This window comes from Bufo gargarizans, chromosome 9, assembly GCF_014858855.1.
Source record: "Bufo gargarizans isolate SCDJY-AF-19 chromosome 9, ASM1485885v1, whole genome shotgun sequence".
Lineage (NCBI taxonomy): Eukaryota > Metazoa > Chordata > Amphibia > Anura > Bufonidae > Bufo > Bufo gargarizans.
The window spans coordinates 7592064-7615763 of NC_058088.1; the positions used below are offsets into that span (position 1 = coordinate 7592064).

Consider the following 23700-nt stretch of genomic DNA (forward strand, 5'->3'; position numbering starts at 1 on the left):
CTACCGGTGAACACACCCTGCGGCTGTGAACACACAAGATGCAGCTGTGATGCTGTATTTGCCGCTGGTTTTCTACAATTGCACCAAAACCACAGCAATGATTATGCTTTTTAGGCCTGGATTCCTGCCGACAGCAGAAGCGCACGGCGTCATTGGTTGCTATGACGCCGTGCGCTTCATGCCGCCGCTGCACTACAGTAATACACTCGTATGATCTATACGAGTGTATTACTGTAGTGCAGCGGCGGCATGAAGCGCACAACGTCATAGCAACCAATGACGCTGTGCGCTCCTGCTGTCAGCAGGAATCCAGGCCGGCATACCAAGGACCGCTCACGGCCTTCAGCGCACATCGTGTAAACCCAGCCTATGGCAATGGCACTTGGGAAGATGATTTTTAGGCTTGGGATACTGGGCTGTCAATGATACACAGGGGCAGATGATGATCACCATTTATTTATAGCACACAATACAAGGAAACGTCAAAGAAAAATAGGAATGTAACGATTTGCAGAAAAACAACCAAAAAAACGTCCCCTTTCATTTTACCCGGGATGATTTACAGAAAAGAAAAGAACGATAATTAAACTAAACCAAAGTCCAGCTCATGATCAGTGAAGCTCCCACTGAAATCGAACCCAAGAGTCTCCGTCCGGCCCCTGCACTGTTGAGGCTCTGAATCTATCCACACAGAGCTTCCGGGGCCACACGCCATGACCGTATGTGTTCAGCTGAGAATACAGCAGAGTCTTGGCACGTTGGTACTGGTCTGAGGAAACCTGGCACCCGGGGAGAGAATCTACAGGTTATTCTATAGATCACTGCACAAATAAAAACTATTTCTAACTTTTGTGAATAACTCTTAAAGGGGTTGTCTAGCTGTTTAATACGGATGACCTATCCCTAGAATCGTGGGGGCCTGACACCCGCCGATCAGCTGTTTGAAGAGACCTTGGCGCTCTAGTGAGAGGTCCTGCCTCCTTGCAGTTTACTAAGCGCAGTGCCAATCTTGGATAGCCCCATTCACTTGTGACCGATGAAAGCGACATCACTGGCCGCTGAAGAGATAGGAGCACTGCAATCTCTTCAAACAGCTGATCGGCCGGGGTGCCAGAGGTCAGACCCCTTCCGATCTGACACTGATAACCTATCCTGAGGATAGATCATCAGTATTAAACTCCGAGAAAACCCCTTCTGTGCAATTCAATAACTGGCCACTAGATGGCAGCATCACACTGGAATCTTCAAGTAGTGTGGAAGAATATCCGCCACTGTATTCCCCGAAAACTTCTAGGATGGAAAGTAAGAGACACTGCAGCAGCACAATTCTATGATCTCTGTGCAGAGCCCGAACAAGCAGGGGTTGTACAGGATATAGAAACCTTTTATCACTTAACTGCACCTTTATTCCACCCTCCTCTTCTAAATTTCACAGTGCATGAAGCAGATTGCAAGGAGGTCCCATTGAAAATGACAGCCAGCAAGTGCAATGCACCAAAAAGGCTCCTTGGCTATAGGCCTACCTACCTTAGCGTGGTAATAGGAGTCTTGAATCTGCTGTTTCCCTAGGGAGTTCTGCACATCCATGTAGTACATCAGCATGGCGGCTTTGCAAAGTCGACTGGCGGTAGAAGGAGGCAGACTGAACGGTCTGGGAATGTAAAGGTAAAAAATAATTGTGGCGGCTGTATACTGGTCAACATTGGGTCAAAATGTCTATTTCCAGTGATGACCGTGGCTGCGTCTCCAGCTAGAAGCTTAACCGGTTCAGGCTCAGGACCAGACACAGGCCGTGAATTTAACAGCTAGCGATGTGATTTTTAATACGTTTATTTTCCTTTGAATGTAGGTATGTGTGTGTTTTATTTTCACCCTCTGTCCCTCAAAGGTCAGAGAATATCGCAGGGGGCATTCACACGACGAAGTATTTTGTAGTCCACAAAACGCGGATCCGCAAAATACAGGTGACGTCTGTGTTGCATCCGTTTTCTTTGCGGACCAATTGACTTGGGTTTTCTAAGATTTTCTTTCCTGATGACCTATCCTCCCCACCAATCTGCTTTTTTGAGCAGACAGCAGCACTCCTGTGAGCGCCGCTGCCTTCTCTCAACTCACTAAGCGCAGCGCACACTCTACAGCGGCCGTGCTTGGTGTTGCAGCTCAGCCCCATTCACTTGAATGAGACTGAGCTGCTCCTAGGTCATGTGACCGCTGAACGTGTCACTCGGCCTAGGAAAAGCAGAGAGAAGGCCAAAGTTCTCACAGGAACGGCAGGGGTCCCGGGTGTCAGACCCCCACCGATCTGATACTGTTGACCCATCCAGAGGACAGGTCGACAGTTAACAAATCTCAGAAAACCCCATTAATGGGTCAGTAGTCCGCATTTTGCAGAACAAACATACGGTAACGCACGGTGTGCTGTCCGCATTTTTTGCAGCCCCTGTTGAAATTAATGGGTCCGCATCCGTAATGTGGACAAAAAAAATACGGTTGTGTGAATAGGGCCTTACACTACATTTTCCACTGCTACTATGGCTGAAATGGCCAAAACCTATAAATAACAGAGTCTCCATATATTGTCTTTATTTATATAAATAATTAAAAATATCACAAATAATTTAAGACCAAGATCTGGGCGAAGGTACACCGAAACGCACGTCGGGGTGGGCGCCAGCAAACTGCAGCCATGGGTAATGCCTTTTACTTTATTAGGGGTAGGAGCACATGTGGAGGGAGGGGGGCATTTATCCCTTTAGGCTACTTTCACATCAGCGCTTTCCTTCCTGGTATTGAGATCCGTCAAAACCGGAGGAAAACGCTGCAGTTTTGTCCCCATTCATTGTCAATGCGGGCTATAACCTTTTACATTTCCTTTGTCAGTGTATTAGCTCTGTCAGAATCCTATTAGGCCCTGGGATGACAGAGCAAACCACTTAGATGAGCGAGGTAATGGGAGTATAATACGGCTCCTGAGCCCGTGCCAGCCCTCCGATGTACTATCATGCTAACGCTACGGCCCAGGATGGAGTTAAGTTGACCAATGTAAGTGTATGAGGCCACAAAGCTAGCGGCATGAGGACAACCCACGTCCACCCCTCTCAGCCTGGCCTGGCTGCGTGCCATCGGGTCGCATCCTTAGATTAACCAAATTTACACACATGCCTCTGGGGTCCATAATCTAACACATACTGTGGTCCGGCCACAATACATTCCCCCTGTGTTTAAAAAGTTAAGACTGCGCCATTTTCTCCTGATAATACCCAGGCACCGTATCCCTTTAGCACTTGTGGTTTATAGAACATTTTTTTCCCATTTCAGATCATTTATGCATCTTTGCATACACGGTGTTTTATTGGAATGCCAGAGGTCAGCACTTTTCTTTTCTTTTTGGTGATATTGGGAAACAAGCGCATAAGGGTACGGCTATGTGGAGGCATCGAAAGAAAGTCACGTGATATGTCATGTAATGATTGTCAAGGCGAAATGCCGCCATCAAAAGTTGCAATTAATCTTGACATGCTTTTAATGGAAGTTAATTGCGCTCGCCTGCGATTTGCAGACAAGCTGCACATATTTTTATACTGTGCACCTTGGAGTCATGCGACATAGCCGTACCCTAAATGTCTTCCCATTCGTCTCTTGCATTTATTTAGTTTAGACAATGTGCCCCCCCAATAAGGTGGTGAGAGACCTCTGTGGAGCACTGTAACGGGAGGTTTTCCCCCCTATCTAACATATAAGCCCCAGCTACAGGAGGAATACTGTGCGGCTAATCTGAGTTTACTAAGACCCAGCAGCTCCATACACGGTGCATGACATTGAAGGGGATACTCCCACCATACAGGCTTGTAATACATCAGTGACGCATACCACGAGTTATCTATGAAAATCTGACTGATGGGACCCAAAATTTAGGCAAATTGGTTCCTGTTCCTGAAAGAAAATAGCTGCACCTGTGTGGTCTCTACCCATTCAAGTGAATGAAAGATAGGGCACGCTCGCTTGATGGTTTTTATATATCCTACTTTCCGTGATGGACAGTAGCTGCTCATGCAGTCCTGCCTCCCCATGGGGACTGGGTATCCTGTGGTCAGGATTGTGGGTGTCCCGGGGTGATCTCCCATTACTCATATTAGTAGTAACTGTCATTTTATTTTTCTGTAATGTGTAGGGGAAGTGTCAAGTAAAGATTTTCTAATATACTTTATTAAAGGGGTTTTCTAATATTGAGGATAGACCATTAATATCAGATCAGTGTGTGTGTGGGCCGTTTGAAGAGAACGCAGCGCTCGTGTGAGTGCGGTGTTCTCTTCTCTGTTGACCTGCTCGCTGTCGACATTGCAGCGACGAGCAGTGAAACTGCAACTCCGCCGCCCCATTCACTTCAATGTGACAGATCCCTTCTATTCCTGCAATGTTCATGGCGAGCAGGTCAGCGGAGAAGAGAAGGCAGCGCTTGCTTCTCTTCAACCAGCTGACAGGCGGTGGGGCCCCGTCGATATGATACTGATGAGCTATCCTGAGGATAGGCCATCAATATTACAACAGTGAACCACCACTGGCTCTGAAGTCGCCCCTTAGCAGTGCTCTGTAAATGAGGTTAGCAGCACTGAACTGCTGCTGGACTCACTGCTCCCTCTTATCAGGCATCTCAAACTGCGGCCCTCCAGCTGTTGCAAAACTACAACTCCCACAATGCCCTGCTGTAGGCTGATACCTGTAGGCTGTCCGGGCATGCTGGCAGTTGTAGTTTTGCAACAGCTGGAGGGCTGCAGTTTGAGATCCCTGCTCTTATATATCCACAGAACCCTCTCTATATATGCCTATATATACTGTCAGTTCTACTGATATATAAGCGAGTTCAGCAGCAGTGAGCCCAGCGTCTTAGCAGTTCAGTGCTGCGCTGTTTAGACACAGCGGTTAAGGGGCAACCTCAGAGACAGTTTTTAGGTTTTTTTTCATGCAAATGTAAAAAGTGACTTAAAAAACTTTCCTTGTCACTTCCCGTACACATTACAAAAAAAAAAAAAAAAAAAACAGCTACGCTTTAAGGGATATCTAGCTGATATCTGAAGAAAGTGTCGGGTCGCCCCCCCATTGTTTTGGTGTTGCTGCTGAGCTCAAGAGAACCTCTTCTCAGGACGGCCTAGCTCCAGGGATGTCTTTACACCAAAAAATTATCTACACAGCCATAATAACCTGAGGAATTAATAAACAGTATACAAAATAAAATAAACCTTAATTAAAAAATAAGTTATGGCAAAAAAGCTGCTCAATAAAAGGGTGTGTCCCTGCAGGACATATACTGCGTTTACACAGGATGTGCCCTAAATGTTCAATAGGTGCAAGTCCCACCGGTAGAACCCGACCCTGTCTGAAGAACGAGGCCCCATCTGAATGAAGCGGAGACACACTGCATTATTTTTGGAAGTCCTATAGCAGTGAATGGAGAGAGCTGCGCATGCCGGGGCCCCGTTGTTGATATAGCAGCCGGTCCCAGAGGTGGGTGACACCTATCAAACATTTGTTACATATCCTGTGGATATGCAGTAAATGTCCAGAACAGACCAGGTTAAGACAAAAGCCAATGGCCCATGAACACCAGTTGCCTCTAGTTTGCGTCGCACTCACTTTTCCACTGTTTGGCCGGTCGTGGCATCTATATTTTCCACATTCTTGTCTCCCTTTGTCCAGTTGAGGCTGTGAGAGGGGTGAATGGGTGAAGAATGATTGCTATTGATTTCTGGTACAATCAGCAAGTATGGGGAGCACACAGAATAGGGTCGAAACAATGTCATGTCCAAGGGAGGATGCAGCCGATCCAGGGCCTGGCTTAAAGCTTCCATCTGATGCCTTTTGCTCCCTGCATTCAGAGTGAAACACAGACATAATCACCCCACAGTCGTCTCCGGCAGACGCTTGCTTGTGTACATCACATACTTTACCTGTGATGATGCTAGTTATGTACAGAGGGTCCACAAATTGACTTAGCAAAGCTCCCTGGACCCCAAGTGCACTCCACTTAAGCAGCTTGTCTGTAACGGACATACAGCACACGTGGGTGTTTAATATACTGGGAGGACACTCAGACACTCGGCGCGTAGAGCCCTTAGCGTGGATACTCAGGTGCACACCCGTCTGCTCTCGCCAAGAACTACGAGACAGAATATCACAAGAGGGTTTATCAGTATGTGCATATATGCAGCGCATCAACTTCAATTCCTCTAAGTGCACTTTCCTGCCCACACGTGTCTACTTACTGTACATTTATAGATCTCCTTTAGATCAATGCATTAACGCTTATTTGGCTCGAGATTAATAAGCCCCTCAGCACCAAGTGCTAGAAATGCAATTAGAAGCAGAGCACTAACCGCACCTGGTGCCCATAACAAACCGCATGCACATCCCTTCTGGTTTAAAGTTTTTACCTATCTGGGTGCTATAACGTGACACTCACAGCACGCTCGGTGTGGCTTCCTCTGGGACTCGACTCAAGTAGAGATGAAAAAAAGTGTTCGGTTTCAGTACCAGGGACTGTGTCTGCTGGGAGGGACAGAAAATGCTTTTCTCAGTGGCCCCAGGAACCTTACTGTAGTACAGGGCGACTTCTTTATACAAATATCTAGGAAGAGAAATGAAATGGTTAAATAAAGGGATGAATCATAGGCATGCTGTGAAGGAAACACCTATTGGGATCTCTGGGTAATAAGTGCTGATAACTTATCCCTGGGACAGGTCATCAATGCTTGATCTGTGGGGGTCAGGCATCCGGTACCCCCAATGATCAGCTGTTTGAAGAGGCAACCAAGCTCCGGTGAGTGCTGCGGCCTCCTTTCAGCTTAAAGGGGTATCCCGGTAGGTATCCACTATCCTGTGAATGGTGGGACCCCCACGGATTAGGAGAACAGGGGCACCGTACCCACTGCGGGCCCTTTGCTGCTCTGCTGCTGAAATGACAGGAGCGGTCAGTCGCACAACTTTTACCTACTGGAAAAAGGAGATTTTTGTGAAACTCACCTGTAAAATCTTTTTCTCGTCTTTTCCATTGGGGGACACAGACCATGGGTATAGCTTAGAGGTATTAGTAGGAGGGACACTATGCAAATGAAAGAGCTCCTCCTCCTCGGGCTATACCCCCAGACTCCACCAGGAGGAACTCAGGCGTTGCACAAGCAGTAGGAGAAGGAGCAAGAAAAAATCATGGAAACCATCGGACCAAGCCATAAGGTCCAACCAGAAACAGAAAAAACTGAACTAAAGACCCCTCCTGCAACAGGAATAATGGGTGGGAGCTGTGTCCCCCAATGGAAAAGACGAGAAAAAGATTTTACAGGTGAGTTTCACAAAAATCTCCTTTTCTCGTGCTTTTTTCCATTGGGGGACACAGACCATGGGATGTCCAAAAGCAGTCCATGGGGTGGGAAAAAATATCAGCACCGCCAGGAGGAACGCCCCAACGGTCAAACAGGAACCACAGCCTGCAAAACCCTGCGGCCAAAGCCGCATCAGCCGAAGCCAGTGAATGCAACTGACAAAAATTTGCAAAGGTATGCAAGGACGACCAGGTGGCCGCCGTACACAGCTGAGACGCAGAGGCACGACTGCGTCTTGCCCAGGAAGCCCCCTCCGCCCCAATGGAGTGAGCGGCAATTCTAGCCGGGGGAACTCCACCACAAGCGTGACAAGCCGCGGAAATAGCCAAGCAGATCCAGAGCGCCAAGAACGGCGGACGGAAGCAGTAGCCGCGAGACACACCTTCAGGACCCGTACAACATCCAGGGAATGCAGAGTGCGTTCCTTGGGGTTAGCCGGAGAAGGACAAAAGGAAGGCAGGACAAGATCCTCATCAAGGCGGAAGGGAGAGACCACCCTGGGCAAAAAGAAGGGGACTGGACGGAGCACAACTTAATCCTGGAGGAAAACCATTAAGGCTCCTGACAGGAAAGAGCGGCCAGCTTCGACACCAGTCTGACCTAAAAGCTCGTGATGGGACGTGAACTCACAGCCACTGCATAATAGCCCAGAACTTTAATCACTACGCTATGTAGCTGTATCAGAAGCTATGGTCACAAGGAAGTCCAGATGAGAACAGTCAGAGAGACCCTCCTCAAAGGCTCGAAGGGAGCCGACTGCAGAGCGCGCAGAACCAAATTGAGATCCCAAGGAGGCAAAGGGGGAACATACGGGGAACCGAATGCGCCACCCCCGAAGAAAGGTCACCACCGGACCCTTAAGAGCAAGGGACCTCTGACGGCCCGCGCCGAAACCTGACCTTACAGGGAACTAAGCGACAGTCCCTGCACAAGCCCAGACTGAAGAAAAGACAGTACCATCAAGATGGAAAACCGAAGGGGAGGGAACCCCGAACCCTCAAAAAAGGATAGGAAGGCCATCCAGGTACGATAGTAAATCCGGGAGGAAGAAGACTTCCCCGGACTGATCATGGTCCTAACCACTGAATCCGAGAACCCCATCTTTATCAGGATGGCGGTTTCAACAGTCACGCCGGTAAACGAAGAGACCGCAAATTCCCGTGGAAGAACGGGCCCTGAGACAGCAAGTCCTGTCCGTCGGGAAGAGGCCATGGGGCGTCCGCCAGCAACCGAGCCACGTCCGAAAAACCACGCGCGGCGAGGCCACTCTGGGGTGATGAGAACGGTCGGAGTCCCTTCCGCCTCGAACTGGCGTAGACCCTTCGGTAGGAGAGGAAAACAGAGGAGGCTGAAGTCCTGCCACGGAGACACCTGCGCATCCATCCGTACGCCTCCGGATCTCGGGCGCGAGCCAGGACCACTGGGATCTTGTTGTTGAACCCGGACGCCATTAAGTCCACATCCGGACGGTCCCATCTGTGGCAGATTTCTTCGAACCCTTCTGGATGCAGAGACCACTCGCTTGGATCCACCGTGTTGTGGCTTAGAAAGTCCGCTGTCCAGTTGCCCATTCCTGGAATGCAAACTGCTGACAACACCGGAACGTGAGTCTCCGCCCACGTCAGAATTCACTTCACCTCCTGCATCACCATCCGGCTGCGGGTCCCGTCCTGATGGTCGATATAGGCCACGGCCGCGGCATTGCCCGTTTCAACCCGCACTGGGAGGCCCGCAAGGAGAGAGGTCCAATAGGAGAGAGAGAGCGGAAAAAATCGCCCTCAATTCCAGAAAGTTGATTGGAAGGCGAGACTCTGCCGCCGGCCAAATTCCTTGAACCGTGCGAGACTGGAAAACGCCCCCCCAACCCAGGATGCTGGCATCGGTGGCGGCGATCGTCCAGGAGAATGCGAGAAAGGAACTCCCCGACCTCAGGTTCTTTGGGAACAGCCACCAAGGGAGAACTGCCCGAACCCGCTGAAAGGTAAAGGATCTCCTGTTGCGCCAGGCGAGTGTGAAACTGGGCATATGGAAAGGCCTCGAAAGAGGCTACCATAAGACCCAGGACCTGCAAGTATTCCCGAATGGAGAGGCACGGGGAGCGCAGCAGATGCGACACTGCCCCCTGGACCTGGGAGGACTTGAAGGCTGGTAGAATACTTTGGCAGCCGAGGTGTCCAAAATCACCCTCCGGAAGGAGAGCCTCTGGGACGGGAAGAGGCAGGAGTTTGGGAAAGTTACCAGGCAGCCGAACCGTTCCAGGGTCTGAACAGTGATCCGGACGCTGTCCGTGGTCTGCGGTAGAGAGGGGGGCCTCTATCCGGATATCGTCCCGACAGGGCAGCAAAGGAATGCCCCTGGTACGAAGAAGCGCCATGAGCGGTCCAGGACCGTGGCAAGGACCCGCGGGGTGGTCGCCAACCCGAAGGAAGGGCGACAAACTGACAGTGTCGACCCATAATGGCGAAGCGCAGGAATCGATGGTGGGATTCCGCAATCGGGACATGTGATAGGCCTAGGAGCAGCAGGGCGGGCTGACTGGGCCCTCTAGTGCCGGGAAGGCTGGTGCAAAGGAAGGCCTCTTTGCGGGCGACCTGAGACCCCCGGCGGAGGAAGCAGGCGACGGCCTACCAGATGAGAAACGGCAAAAGGCATGCAGAGACGAACTCGTCCAGCTGATCCCCACAAGGCCTGGAAACCCCAAAGGGGAGATTAGCAAGGGAACGCTTGGTGGAGGCGTCAGCGTCCCACACCTTCAATCAGATCTCTTCGCGCTGAGTGACAGAGATGGCCAACCTGCGGGCAAAGAGGGAAACAATGTCCCTAGAAGCTTCGCAAAGAATGTTAGAAGCCTGAGACATCTGGAGAACCAACTCCAGTGTGTTAGTAGCCGCATCTCGTACCGCCAGTTCCTGGTGGTGGTGTTGTAACCACACCGAGAGAGCACTGGCTACCCCTGCTGAGTGAAAGGTAGGTCACAGGGACGCGCTGCCAGCGAAAAAAGGACCTGGAAGAGAGTCTATGCGTCTGTCTACAGCATCCTGGAAAGAGGAACTGACTAAGACAGGAAGGGCCACATAATTGGCTAATCCGGCCACCGGAGGATCCACCTTAGGGGGAGGAGACACCTCTCCTCGCCGTCAGCAGGGAAAGGAAAGTATATTCATGCGCTGGGTGGTCGAGAACCTTATTAAGACCACCCCAGGCCCTGGACATGACCGCGGAAAAATCCCTCATGGACCGGGAACATGGTAGTCTCCGACTGCCTGGACGGAAAAAGGGGGAACTCCTGACCAGTGGAAGGAGGAGAATCCCCTTGGAGAATAAAGGTGTCTCGGACAGTCACCACTAAGTCAGCCACCCTGGTGGAGAGCTTAGGCGAGGGGTCCCGCTCCATGACCTAATCAGAGCCGGAAATTCTCCTTCAGACTTGCGCTCCCTAAGGGAGGGGAGAGTCGCCCGAACGCGCCTCTAGACGGGGGGGGGGGGGGGGGGGGAGAGCCAGAGCCATCCGAGGAGGGATGCTGCTGCTCACGCTCCCTGTTAGTATTCGGGCGTCTTCTGTGGAAAACCACTTAGAGAGGTGGTTGGCGTCACAGGATTTGAAAATGCCCTATAGTCCAAAAGGACGTGGCTCGTCCGAGCCGGATAATTCTCCTTCGGAGTACTCTCCCTAGGGAGGGGGAAGAGCAGTCCGCAAGCGCCACCGGCGAGGTGAGGGGGGTGGAGAGACAGAGACATCCGAGGTGGGATGCTGCCGCTCACGCTGCCTCTTCGTAGTCAGTCACCCACTGTGGGGACCACTGAGAGAGATGGAGTCGTTAGCGCCACAGGATTAAAGGACATGGTTGCCTTGGTGACTAAGACCAATTTAGCGGCCGCGCTGGACATGGCAGATGCCCAAGCGGGGACCGCAGGCCCCCAGGGACGTGGAGGAGGGGTGGAGGAGGGGGGTAAGGCAGGGATGCAGGTAATACTTATCTGCTCCTGCAGAACTTCTCCCTCGACTCCAGGACCAGCAGGGATGCACCTCATCAGGCTTCTGACTCCTTGTCCAGGAGTGCAGTGTTCTGGTGGAGGGTGGCAGCAGGAGACCCAGTAGCTGGTGGGATACCGGAGCTGCAGGTCGAGCCCGGATCCACTTGTCTTCTTTGGGGGGCAATGGAGGCAGCCAGGCAGCGTCCAAGGACGGCAGCGGGCATTCCACGGGGGACCAGGAAGGCGCCATGCCGACCTGTGTCCCCATCTAGAATAATATAAACAATTTTTGAAGGCTGAAAGGGGCTTTGAACTCAGAAAGCCTGGACATGGGGCAACAGCAGCAGTACCACTGAGCTACCAGCTTGCCTGACACAAAACGGAGTAGAGTGATGAGGAGCTGCACGGCCATGAGCAAACAGAGTCTCCGGTGTAAGGAGAGTCAGAGCGGCATGCCGAGGCTCCGCCTCCCCTAACGCGTCATTATGGCGCGAAAAAAGCGCGCGAAAATAAGCGCGCGCACGAAAAAGCGCGCGCGAAAATATGCGCGCACGCGAAAATATGGCGCGCGAAAATATGCGCGCGCGCGAAAATATGCGCGAGCGCGAAAATATGCGCGAAAATAAGCGCACCACGTGGAGGAGCGGCCTGCCGGCGGGCGCTGAGGGAGCGCAGCAGCCAAGGCCCGACGAGAGAAGCGCTGAAGCCCACAGTTTAAGGGGAAGAGATGCCAGTACTCCAGTGCCAAAATGAAGAAAGTGCCCCATCAGGATCCTTCTTCAAGCTCACCCAGGCAGCCACAGACAAATAGACACAGAGGGAGGGGGAGGGATTGTGCAACACTTATCTGCTCAGCATGCTCCCTCGATGTCCAGACCAGCAGGGATGCGCCTCTTCAGACTTCTGACTCCAATCCAGGAGAACAGTGCTCTGGAGGAGGGTAGGCAGCAGGCGTCCCAGCAGCTGGTGGGATGCCGGAGCTAACAGGTCGAGCCCGGATCCACTTATCTTCTTGGGGGGAAATGGAGGCAGCCAGGCAACGTCCCAAAGACGGCGGCGGGCACTCCACGGGGGACCAGGAAGGCGCCATGCCGACCTGTGTCCCCATCTAGAATAAAAATAACAAAAAGGAGTAGAATCAGAGAGTGTCAACCTCCTTCACCAGACACTAAGCAAAGACTGAGTTCCTCCTGGTGGAGTCTGGGGGTATAGCCCGAGGAGGAGGAGCTCTTTCATTTGCATAGTGTCCCTCCTACTAATACCTCTAAGCTATACCCATGGTCTGTGTCCCCCAATGGAAAAAAGCACGAGAAACCAATTTTAACAGGCATATTGCCATCCATCGGATAGTGGCCGTGCTTGGTATTGCAGCTCAGCCCCATTCACTTGAATAGGACTGAGCTGTACCTGGGCCATATGACCTATGAACGTGACGTCACATGGCCTAGGAAAAGCTCCACATGCTCTTCAAACAGCTGATTGGTGGGGGTGCCAGAAGTCTGACCCCAACCCATCGGGATTTTATGAGGTATCCTGACCTACCCCTTAGGATACCGACGTTTTTTTTTTCTTTCATTTTTCTTACCTATCTTGCCTGAACCATAACTTTTTTTATTTTTCCAGTCACATAGCTGAGGGCTTATTTTTTGCGGGACATGTTGTACATTCTAATGCCAACAATAATTATGGCGTACAATGTAGTGGGAAGCTGGAAAAAAAATTCCAAATGGGGTGGAAAGATTATTCCTCCACCATTTTACGGGTGGGACAATCTGTAGTTTTTATTGATACCATCTTGGAGTGTGTTTGACTTTTTGATCACATTTCATTAAATTTTATTATTTTTTGGGGGTAAGAGAAGCAATGAAAATATGGCCAATTGGCCATTTCAACCCTTTTTTCTGTTACGCAATTCACCGTATAAAAATATTTTTATATTTTAATAGTACAGACGTTTTTCGGTCACGGTGATACCCATGTTTATATTTTTTGTTATTTAGTTTTTAGTTGTTTTTTATATATGGAAAGGGTGGTGATTTAAACTTTTATATTTTATTTAAATGTTTTATATATTAAAATTTTTTAGTAACTTTTTTGGAATGATTTTGAAGCTCGTATTTGAGCCTACAAAATCCATTTTTTTATTTTTAACAATCTGGTATTTTTTTTAATGAATTTATTACTGTCTATTGCTCATTTCTTATGTTAGGCAAAATAAGAATTGCAGTTTGAATGCTCTCAGACTCTTCTGCGAGGCTGAGCGCATTCAAATCAATTACCGGCAATCTTAAAGGGGTATTCTCATCTTTAAGATCATATCTCATATGATCCAACTGATGCCCTCCGTCATTTTTCTAATTTAATGTCATTAAAAAAAAACTCACCCATGTTCTAATTATTCTGTTTAGGTAGTGCCACAGTTGTATCCTGTATCCAATGGATACGGCCCGCTCCTCTGCCGCATCTCTGGGCCGCGGCTGCGCAGAGAGGACCTTTGTTTCACCCAGGCGGCTGGTCTGTTGCTCGGGAGCGAGCACGCCGGCTGCCACGCATGCACATTAGAACATTCACGCCGCATCAGCTAGGGAGAGGATTGGAGCTGCCGGGACAACAGACGTGATGGCAGAGCGCTGGGCTCGGCGGCGGGGCTTGTTGCAGGGGCGGGGCTTGTTGCGGGCAGGGGTATTGAAGGTGTATTGAAGGCACTGGGGGTGGCTGATGGAGGCATATTGGGGGCTGCTGGAGGCACTGGGGGGGTGATGGAGGCGCTGAGGGGGACTGATAGAAGTGTATTGGAGGCACTGGGGGTGGCTGATGACGCAAGGACTGAGTTCTGAGTGATGTCATAAGGAGGCGTGGCCGGCCTTCACTTGAACTGCCTAAGCCCACCCAGCCTGAGAAGCTTGGAAAGCAGGAAGTGAAATGCAGAGCTGCTGCAGGTGAGGCTCAAATACAGGGGATGCCGCTCACAGTCCAGAAGCGCGAGCTTACGGGTTTTTGACCATTATGAGATGCCGTGATCTCTCATTATTGCCGGTCACGGTAATTAGCAGCAGGTCTCTGCTGTTTGACATATGCAAGCAGGTGCCATGGTTGCCTATTGCTCCAGCGCTGTACATGTACAGTGCTCGTAGCGGAAGGGTTGAACACCCACAACACCCCTTTAAAGTGAACCTGAGGGATGATGATGTCTGCTGCCCTCTCTGAGAGCAGGATATAACCCCTCTAAGTATCTCTCTCAGCATGCATATGTTCTAAATGAGGAGAGGGGAGTAGGTCGCTGCCAAGCGCCTCTGTTGAAATCCAACCACTCAATTACTTTGCTGTTGGGGAAAGCCGAGCGACCCCATAAACATTAAATGGGTTGTCCAGAATTTTACTACTGATAATCTATCGTTAAGCTAGGTCCGACTACTAGCTTAACGATCAGCTATTTCCAGGAGCTGCTGTGTTGGAAGCAGGCACCAGAAGTAGACAGCGGCTCCCAATCACGGAGCTGTGCTGTTCCAGTGCTTGGTTCTGGCACAGTGGCTGCAGGAAAAGCGATCAGTGTGTATGCTGGCAGTTGGACCCTCACCGATCGGATATTGATGACCTTTCCTAATTATAGGTCCCCCCCCCAAAAAAATCCTAAACGTGTATGAGCAGCTGAGTAACTTTCCACACCCCGAGCAGGATACTCCATATTTATACACTATGTGACGTCTCACCTCAGCAACGCCCTCCGTGCTATAACCACTGCATGGCAATCGTGAACCAGAAGCCCATGATAGTCCTGCCATCCCTGATACCAGGTGGCACCAGTTCCCAGCGCCACCACCTCATAGACGTCACCGACCTCCTCTTGACTCACAACATCTGTAGATCAGATAGAGGAACCAATACTCATCAGCGATGGAGTCGTGATCAATCATCAGACTACACGAGGCAATGGCTGCTCACCTCTCTGCAGGATGAATGCCGCCAGGTTACTCCTGTGCTTGTAATATTCAGAGTCACCCACCAAACGGTGATATGTATCATTGGCCACCGCAGCGCATCTATCTTCATGTGCGATCATTTGATCTGTGGGAGATAAAAAAAAACAACAACAACAACAACAACAACAACGATCTATCATCCTGTCAGCTATGAGAACCTTGCAGGGATGTGGAATACAGTATGTGTCTCAGTTATCTCACAGACGAAACAGCATACTGTACCACGGCAGAAAAATCATTGGTGGACACAGAAGGACGCAGGTACAGGCTGCTGCCACTAGGAGGCGACATAAGGCCAAAAGTGTCAGCTCCTTCTGCGCAGGCTATACCCATCCTGCAGGCACAGAAGGTAACAGAAAGCCCAGACACAAAACTCATGATGGGTCAGAACCGTGAACAAGTGAAAATCTGTAGATGCATAAAACCAGAATAATTGGGTGGGAGCTGTGTTCCTCCCTTAAAAGAGACCATCCCTATATGGGGACTTACTGGAAGTGCTCCATGGTATGGGGACTTATTGAGAATGCTCCATGGGTAAACAATATGCAAAGAGGCACCACCCAAGAAAAAGAACCACCCCACCAGCGCCACCTATTGGAAGTAGCCCCCTATGAGTCAAGATCCGACTTTTTTTCCCCAACAAGTTCTCTAGGGATGTCTCAAGTTGTAACTGAGCACCAGCTGGAAGGCCTCAAGCCTGACATGTGGAAACCAAAGGACTTCATGGAGTCTATTCCAGGGCTCCCTGCCGCCACCGCTGAGGCTGAGACTGCTGAGGCTAACCCATGGACACAAAAATGGATGGACATTCATGCATGCCCGTGGACTATGCAACACCAGGTGCTGTTTTCGCAGACTGTATAACCAGGAGCAGCCTGGAGCACACTGCCGCACTTTACTGCCTCTTCCATGGGGCCCACAATGTCCAGGCTATCCCGGAGGCCTGGCACCTTATGAACTGATTTAAGGATGCTCAGTGACTGGTCTGGAAACACCTGTTCATGAACTGGGAGAATATGTCCGTCCAGGCTGGTTTGAAGCCTGCTCAGAGACTACTCCATCATGGACGGTCCAGACGCCAATAAATAGGGGATTAAAGGGGTTGTTCGGATTCAGAGCTGAACCTGGACATACCCTTATTGTCACCCAGGCAGCCCCCCATGAGATGCTCCGATTGGCTCCCTTTCTCTGCGCTAAATCGCGCATGGCACAGGCTCTTTTATTTACAATAACACACTGCGGGGCGGAAACTTCTGCCTGGCAGTGTGTTCAGTAACATCATTGGCTCTGATGGGCGGGCTTAACGCTGCCCTAGCCGTTTTACTGGCTAGGGCAGCGATAAGTCCCACCCATCAGTGCCGGTGACATCACCGAGGTTCCTAGCAGCCCTATGGAGAGCCCCGGTACGTCACCGGATCTCCAAAAATGCCTTTGTCCTGCGCGATTTAGGGCAAAGGAGAGCATCGGAGAATGAACTGCTCCAATGCTCCTGTCAGGGGGGCTGCCGGGGTGAAAATTGATGTCAGCTCTGAACCAGATAACCCCTTTAAAGGGGTTGTCTCATCTCAGACAATGGGGGCATATCGCAAGAATATGCCCCCATAGTCTTATAGGTGCTGGTCCCACCGCTATATTGAGAACGGAGCCCCGCAAAGTGGTGGCTGGAGGACTCATAGAAGTGAATAGGAGCGCAATGCGCTTCTATGCGTCCGATGAAAATAGCTCGCAGCATGCGCAGTGTGCCCACCACCGCTTTCAGGGCTCCGCTCCAGATATAGGCGCGGGTCCTATGTGTAACCTCTGTGCCGCATCTGTTTTTTGTCGAGTACCCATTCTAACAATGCCTATTCGTATAGGACAAGTTCTATCTTTATTTTGCAGGACTGTGAAACGGACATACAGATGCGGACAGTACACAGTGTGCTGCCTGCATTTTGTGTGGCCCCATTGAAATAAATGGGTCCACACCCGTTCTGCAAAAAACGTGGATCAGATGCGGACCATAAATACAGTTGTGTGAATGGGGCCTTAAGGACAGGTTCGGACACCTACGACGTCAGGGACTCACCTGTGACTTCTCCAAGTTGCTTCTGGCCGGCATCTGTGCGATACTGCTTCCGCAGGAGGGACAGGGTCTCCATCACGACGAGCTTACTGGCTGCGTACATACAAATAACACGGAGATGAAATCGGACAGCCTGCTGGATAGGAGGGCGACACATCATTGCTCCAGGCTAGGGCTGAAACGATTACTCGATTGAATAAAGTAATTTGACACAAAAAAATCCTGAATGCAAATTTTCTTTTGTGTCATGTGATCACGGAGCGGGAGTGAAGCGCTTGCTATTACGTACCGCTCCGGGGTCACCCGCCGGCCCGTATCGTGCTGTACTGGATCCTGACACATGGTCAGGTCATAGTGCACGTAAGCGATCAATATGACCCGACGCTGTGTGACGCGGAGAAGAAGAGTAAGGAGCTGTGGAGCGGCGCCCCTACAGGAAAGGTAAGTATTTTATTTCACTGGCACTGGGCACATGGCACTGAAGGGGGACAGCTGTCAATGGATGGCATGGAGGGGCAGATGGGAGTGGGGGACATGGAGGGGCTGATCTGGTGGCACTGGGGGACATGGAGGGGCTGATCTGGTGGCACTGGGGGACATGGAGGGGCTGATCTGGTGGCACTGGGGGACATGGAGGGCCTGATCTGGTGGCACTGGGGGACATGGAGGGCCTGATCTGGTGGCACTGGGGGACATGGAGGGCCTGATCTGGTGGCACTGGGGGACATGGAGGGCCTGATCTGGTGGCACTGGGGGACATGGAGGGCCTGATCTGGTGGCACTGGGGGACATGGAGGGGCTGATCTGGTGGCACTGGGGGACATGGAGGGGCTGATCTGGTGGCACTGGGGGACATGGAGGGGCTGATCTGGTGGCACTGGGGGACATGGAGGGCCTGATCTGGTGGCACTGGGGGACATGGAGGGCCTGATCTGGTGGCACTGGGGGACATGGAGGGGCTGATCTGGTGGCACTGGGGGACATGGAGGGGCTGATCTGGTGGCACTGGGGACATGGAGGGGCTGATCTGGTGGCACTGGGGGACATGGAGGGGCTGACTGATGGCACTGGGGGACATGGAGGGGCTGACTGATGGCACTGGGGGATATGGAGGGGCTGACTGATGGCACTGGGGGACATGGATGGGGGGAACTGATGGCACTGGGGGACATGGAGGGGCTGACTGATGGCACTGGGGGATATGGAGGGGCTGACTGATGGCACTGGGGGACATGGAGGGGCTGACTGATGGCACTGGGGGACATGGAGGGGCTGACTGATGGCACTGGGGGACATGGAGGGGCTGACTGATGGCACTGGGGGACATGGAGGGGCTGACTGATGGCACTGGGGGACATGGAGGGGCTGACTGATGGCACTGGGGGACATGGAGGGGCTGACTGATGGCACTGGGGGACATGGAGGGGCTGACTGATGGCACTGGGGGACATGGAGGGGCTGACTGATGGCACTGGGGGACATGGAGGGGCTGACTGATGGCACTGGGGGACATGGAGGGGCTGACTGATGGCACTGGGGGACATGGAGGGGCTGACTGGTGGCACTGGGGGACATGGAGGGGCTGACTGATGGCACTGGGGGACATGGAGGGGCTGACTGATGGCACTGGGGGACATGGAGGGGCTGACTGATGGCACTGGGGGACATGGAGGGTCTGATCTGATGGCACTGGGGGACATGGAGGGGCTGATCTGATGGCACTGGGGGACATGGAGGGGCTGATCTGATGGCACTGGGGGACATGGGGGGGCTGATCTGATGGCACTGGGAGGGTGGGGGACATGGAGGGGCTTATCTGGTGGCACTAGGGGACATGGGGGGCTGATCTGATGGCACGGGGTAGTAGGGGACATGGAGGGGCTGATCTGGTGGCACTGGGGGACATGGAGGGGCTGATCTGGTGGCACTGGGGGACATGGAGGGGCTGATCTGGTGGCACTGGGAGGGTGGGGGACATGGAGGGGCTGATCTGATGGCACTGGGGGACATGGAGGGGCTGATCTGATGGCACTGGGAGGGTGGGGGACATGGGGGACATGGAGGGGCTGATCTGATGGCAATGGGGGACATGATCTGATGGCACGGGGGAGTAGGGGACATGGAGGGGCTGATCTGATGGCACTGGGGGACATGGAGGGGCTGACTGATGGCACTGGGGGACATGGAGGGGCTGATCTGGTGGCACTGGGGGACATCGAGGGGCTGATCTGGTGGCACTGGGGGAGTAGGGGACATGGAGGGGCTGATCTGATGGCACTGGGGGAGTAGGGGACATGGAGGAGCTGATCTGGTGGCACTGGGGGACATGGAGGGGCTGATCTGGTGGAACTGGGGGAGTAGGGGACATGGAGGGGCTGATCTGATGGCACAGGGGGACATGGGGGGCTGATCTGATGGCACGGGGGAGTAGGGGACATGGAGGGGCTGATCTGATGGCACTGGGAGGGTGGGGGACATGGAGGGGCTGATCCGGTGGCACTGGGGGAGTAGGGGACATGGAGGGGCTTATCTAATGGCACTGGGGGACATGGAGGGGCTGATCTGGTGGCACTGGGGGACATGGATGGGCTGATCTGGTGGCACTGGGGCACATTTATCATTTTACATTAGGGCACATTTGATTCATATTTGTAGATTTTGATAATGATGGCCAATCCTCAGGATAGGTCACCCATAGGAGATCGGAGGGGATATAGGGGAGCACTCTGTGGTGGACGGCAGAGAGTACAGGGGAGCACTCTGTGGTGGACGGCAGAGAGTACGGGGAGCACTCTGTGGTGGACGGCAGAGAGTACGGGGAGCACTCTCTGGTTGGCACTGTTTATGGGGGTACTCTATGGCTGACACTGTTTACCGGAGCACTCTCTGGCCGTCACTGTATAGGGAGGGACTCTCTGTCCGGTACTGTACAGGGGAGCACTCTTTGGACGGCACTGTTTATGGGGGTACTCTCTGGACCGCACTGTTTATGGGGGCACTCTCTGGCCAGCAGTAATTAGGGAGCACTCTCTGCCCGGTACTGTATAGGGGTCACCCTCTGGCAAGCACTGTACAGGGGACACTCTCTGGTTGGCACTGTTTATGGGGGTACTCTATGGCTGACACTGTTTACCAGAGCACTCTCTGGCCGTCACTGTATAGGGAGGGACTCTCTGTCCGGTACTGTACAGGGGACACTCTCTGCACTGTATAGGGGAGCACTCTCTGGACGGCACTGTTTATGGGGGTACTCTCTGGACCGCACTGTTTATGGGGGCACTCTCTGGCCAGCAGTAATTAGGGAGCACTCTCTGCCCGGTACTGTATAGGGGTCACCCTCTGGCAAGCACTGTACAGGGGACACTCTCTGGCCGGCACTGTATAAGGGGGCACACTATGGCTTGTACTGTTTATGGCTACACTCTGGCTCAGATTGTTTAGGGGGCACTCTTTTGCTATCACTGTTTAGGGGGCACTCTGTGGCTAGTACTGTATAGGAGACACCCTATAGCCAGCTCGTACTGTATAGGAGGGGGGCACTCTCAGGCTCGTACTGTATAAGGGGGCACTCTCTGGCTTCTACTGTATAAGGGGGGCACTCTCTGGCTTCTACTGTACGGGGGGCACTCTCAGGCTTGTACTGTATAGGGGGGCCTCTCAGGCTTGTACTGTATAAGGGGGGCACTCTCTGGCTTCTACTGTATAAGGGGGGCACTCTCTGGCTTCTACTGTACGGGGGGCACTCTCAGGCTTGTACTGTATAGGGGGGCACTCTTGCTTTAGACAGATATAGGAGACTGTCTCTGGCACTGTATGGGCAGACTTTGTTGACTGTTGGACCTCTGAACTGTGCGCCACATCTAGTCCTCCCGGAACAATCCTACCCGTCGTGTATACAGTAATCATTAATCATCACATTATGACAGAAAAGTAAAATCTCCGCACACACAACCTCCTCAGCAGCCGCCATATAAGAGAAGCCCGGCGCCGAGACGTGCGGGAGGAAAGCTTACACTGATCTCGATAAGACGCCATCACACCCGCTCCGCGCCACTCCACTCCAAGTCTTTCACAGATCACGGTTCCTCGCGCATGTGACCAGCCGTGCAGCCAATCAGCTTCCACAGCCGCAAAGCCAATCAAAAGCAGAGTTCTGCCTTTCCCCAATCAGAAGTCAGTTACCTTTTACTATCAACCAATCAGGAGCGCTTTCTGCCCAGTGACTAGCAGTTGCTGCGTTGCCCCGGCTGTCGAGTCAATTGATTGGTTAAGGGGCGGAGTTTGTTGAGGCCGCGCGAACACATTATATTCAGGGGGTAGAATGGTAATGCCTAGGATATATGGGCTCCTGGGAGGTTTAGGTCATGTGACTGTGAGGTGAGCGGTGCTGCGCCACTAGTAGTGTCTGACAGTGTGTCCTTCGTTATCTTCAGCCAAAATGTATTCATATTTTGGTATTTTTATATGTGGCATTCACCGTTATGGAAGAAACTTTGCCTCCCAGGGCTGGCGCGTACTTAGGGTTGCCACCTGGCTCCCAATAATATTAATGCCCCCAAAATTACTAATGCCCACATTAGTGCCACCATTAGTGCACCCAAGTAAGAGTAATGCCCCCATTAGTGCCCCCAGGAAGAATAAAAAAAAAAAAAAAAAAAAAAAAAAAGCACTCACCTCCAGCATTTGCTCGCGCTGCGGTGAACGCCCCATGCTTACTGGAAGCTCAGGACCTGCGCTCCAGCGTGATGACATCTCGCAGGTCCTGTCCTCCAGTCAGCAGCGGAGGAGGTGAGTGCTTTTTTTTTTTTTTTTTTTAAATGAACACCGTATGCTGTTTTTTTTGCGGATCCATTGTAACAATGCCTAAAACGGACAAGAATAGGACATGTTCTATTTTTTTTTGCAGGGCTACGGAACGGACATACAGATGCGGATAGCACACGGTGTGCTGTCCACATTTTCTGCGGGCCCATTGCGCATCCTATCCGCAAAAAAAACCGAACGGACACGGAAACAAACGTTCGTGTGCATGAGGCCTTAAACTGAGGACATCCTCAGCATAAGGTTGCATCCACACAACCGTATGTATTATAAAATCCAACTGGCGTCCATGTGACCTCCGTTTGTAACAATACCTATTCTTGTCCGCAAAACAGGACAAGAATAGGACATGTTCTAACTTTTTTTTAAATGAACGGGTCTGCATCTGATCCGTGTCTTTTAAATACGGTCATGTTAATCGGGCCTCAATATCAGATCAGTGGGGGTCTGACTCCTGGTACACCCGCCAATCAACTGTTTGCGGAAGCGACGGCGCTCACAGGAGCTCTGTGGCCTCCTTGCAGCTTACCAAGCACAGCACCGTTTATTGTGTAGTGGCTGTGCTTGGTATTGCAGCTAAGCCTATTCACTTGAATGGGACAGAGCTGTTCCGAGGCCTTGTGACCGATGGACGTGACGTCACTGGCCTAGGAAGAGGCCGCAGCGCTCAAGGACGGGGTGTCGGTAGTCGGACACCTTCTGATCATATAACGACGACGTATCTTTAAACACCTGGAAAACCCCTTAAAACAATAGACCTGGCTCGTATCTGTAGGTGCTATACAGCCTGAGATATTACAGGTTGAAGCAGCCTCCAGCAGGAGGAGAGGGGAGAGCAGTGGAGGACAGGCTGCAGGGAGTGGAGGAGAGGTATAGCTCCTCCTGTCCCTGTGTATCTGTAAATGGCTCCAGGGGAAGGGTCCATTCGCATGCTGTACTTTTTGTCCAGTAAAATTCTGGATTTTTTAATCGAAACCAGATCCCATCATAGTCAGTGGGGTCCGTCAGGTGGCGTTTTTTAATTGTCCCGCTTCTATAATGGCACAGAACACCTCTGAAATCAGGTACCGGCCAAGCCCAGATTGGTTCTGCACCTCCTAAACTGGAACATTGAGCACTATGTGGAATGGTCAAGGGGTTGCATCATCAGACACAACCCCTTTAAGCATGTGGTGGCAGTGCCATCAGCATACCACCATTGGGTTCTGCTCCGGAACCCTGGCCATACAGCGGAGCAGGAGAGATCTTTTGCTCTCTGCTTAGGAGTTTTCCTATCTCAGACAATGGGGGCATATCGCTAGAATATGCCCCCATTGTCTGATAGGTGCGGGTCCCACCGCTGGGACCTGCACCTACAATGAGAACGCAGGGCGCACTGCACAAGCGCAGCCGCCCTCCATTCATTTCTATGGGGTCGCTCGGATATTTCCGTCTGCCCCATAGAAATGAATGGGACCAGGGGCCGCGCGGTGCGCTCCCATTCACT

At 51.9% G+C, this 23700-nt stretch overlaps 1 protein-coding gene across 2 annotated transcripts; it reads right to left on the reverse strand.

Moving 5' to 3' along the window:
- Positions 1-455: 455 nt before the first annotated feature.
- Positions 456-21478, reverse strand: LOC122919428 (adenosine deaminase domain-containing protein 2-like). 2 transcript variants are annotated; one of them, XM_044268457.1, is made up of 9 exons: positions 21407-21478; positions 17397-17486; positions 15291-15413; positions 15059-15206; positions 6458-6622; positions 5946-6154; positions 5632-5863; positions 1528-1651; positions 456-779 (listed from the first exon to the last, which is right to left on the reverse strand). In XM_044268457.1, the coding sequence occupies exons 1-9, from the start codon at positions 21426-21428 to the stop codon at positions 612-614; spliced, it is 1281 nt and encodes a 426-aa protein (XP_044124392.1). In that variant the 5' UTR covers positions 21429-21478; the 3' UTR covers positions 456-611. The 2 variants fall into 2 exon arrangements, with proteins under 2 accessions (XP_044124392.1, XP_044124393.1); XM_044268458.1 differs by having other exon boundaries at positions 21346-21474.
- Positions 21479-23700: the final 2222 nt, after the last annotated feature.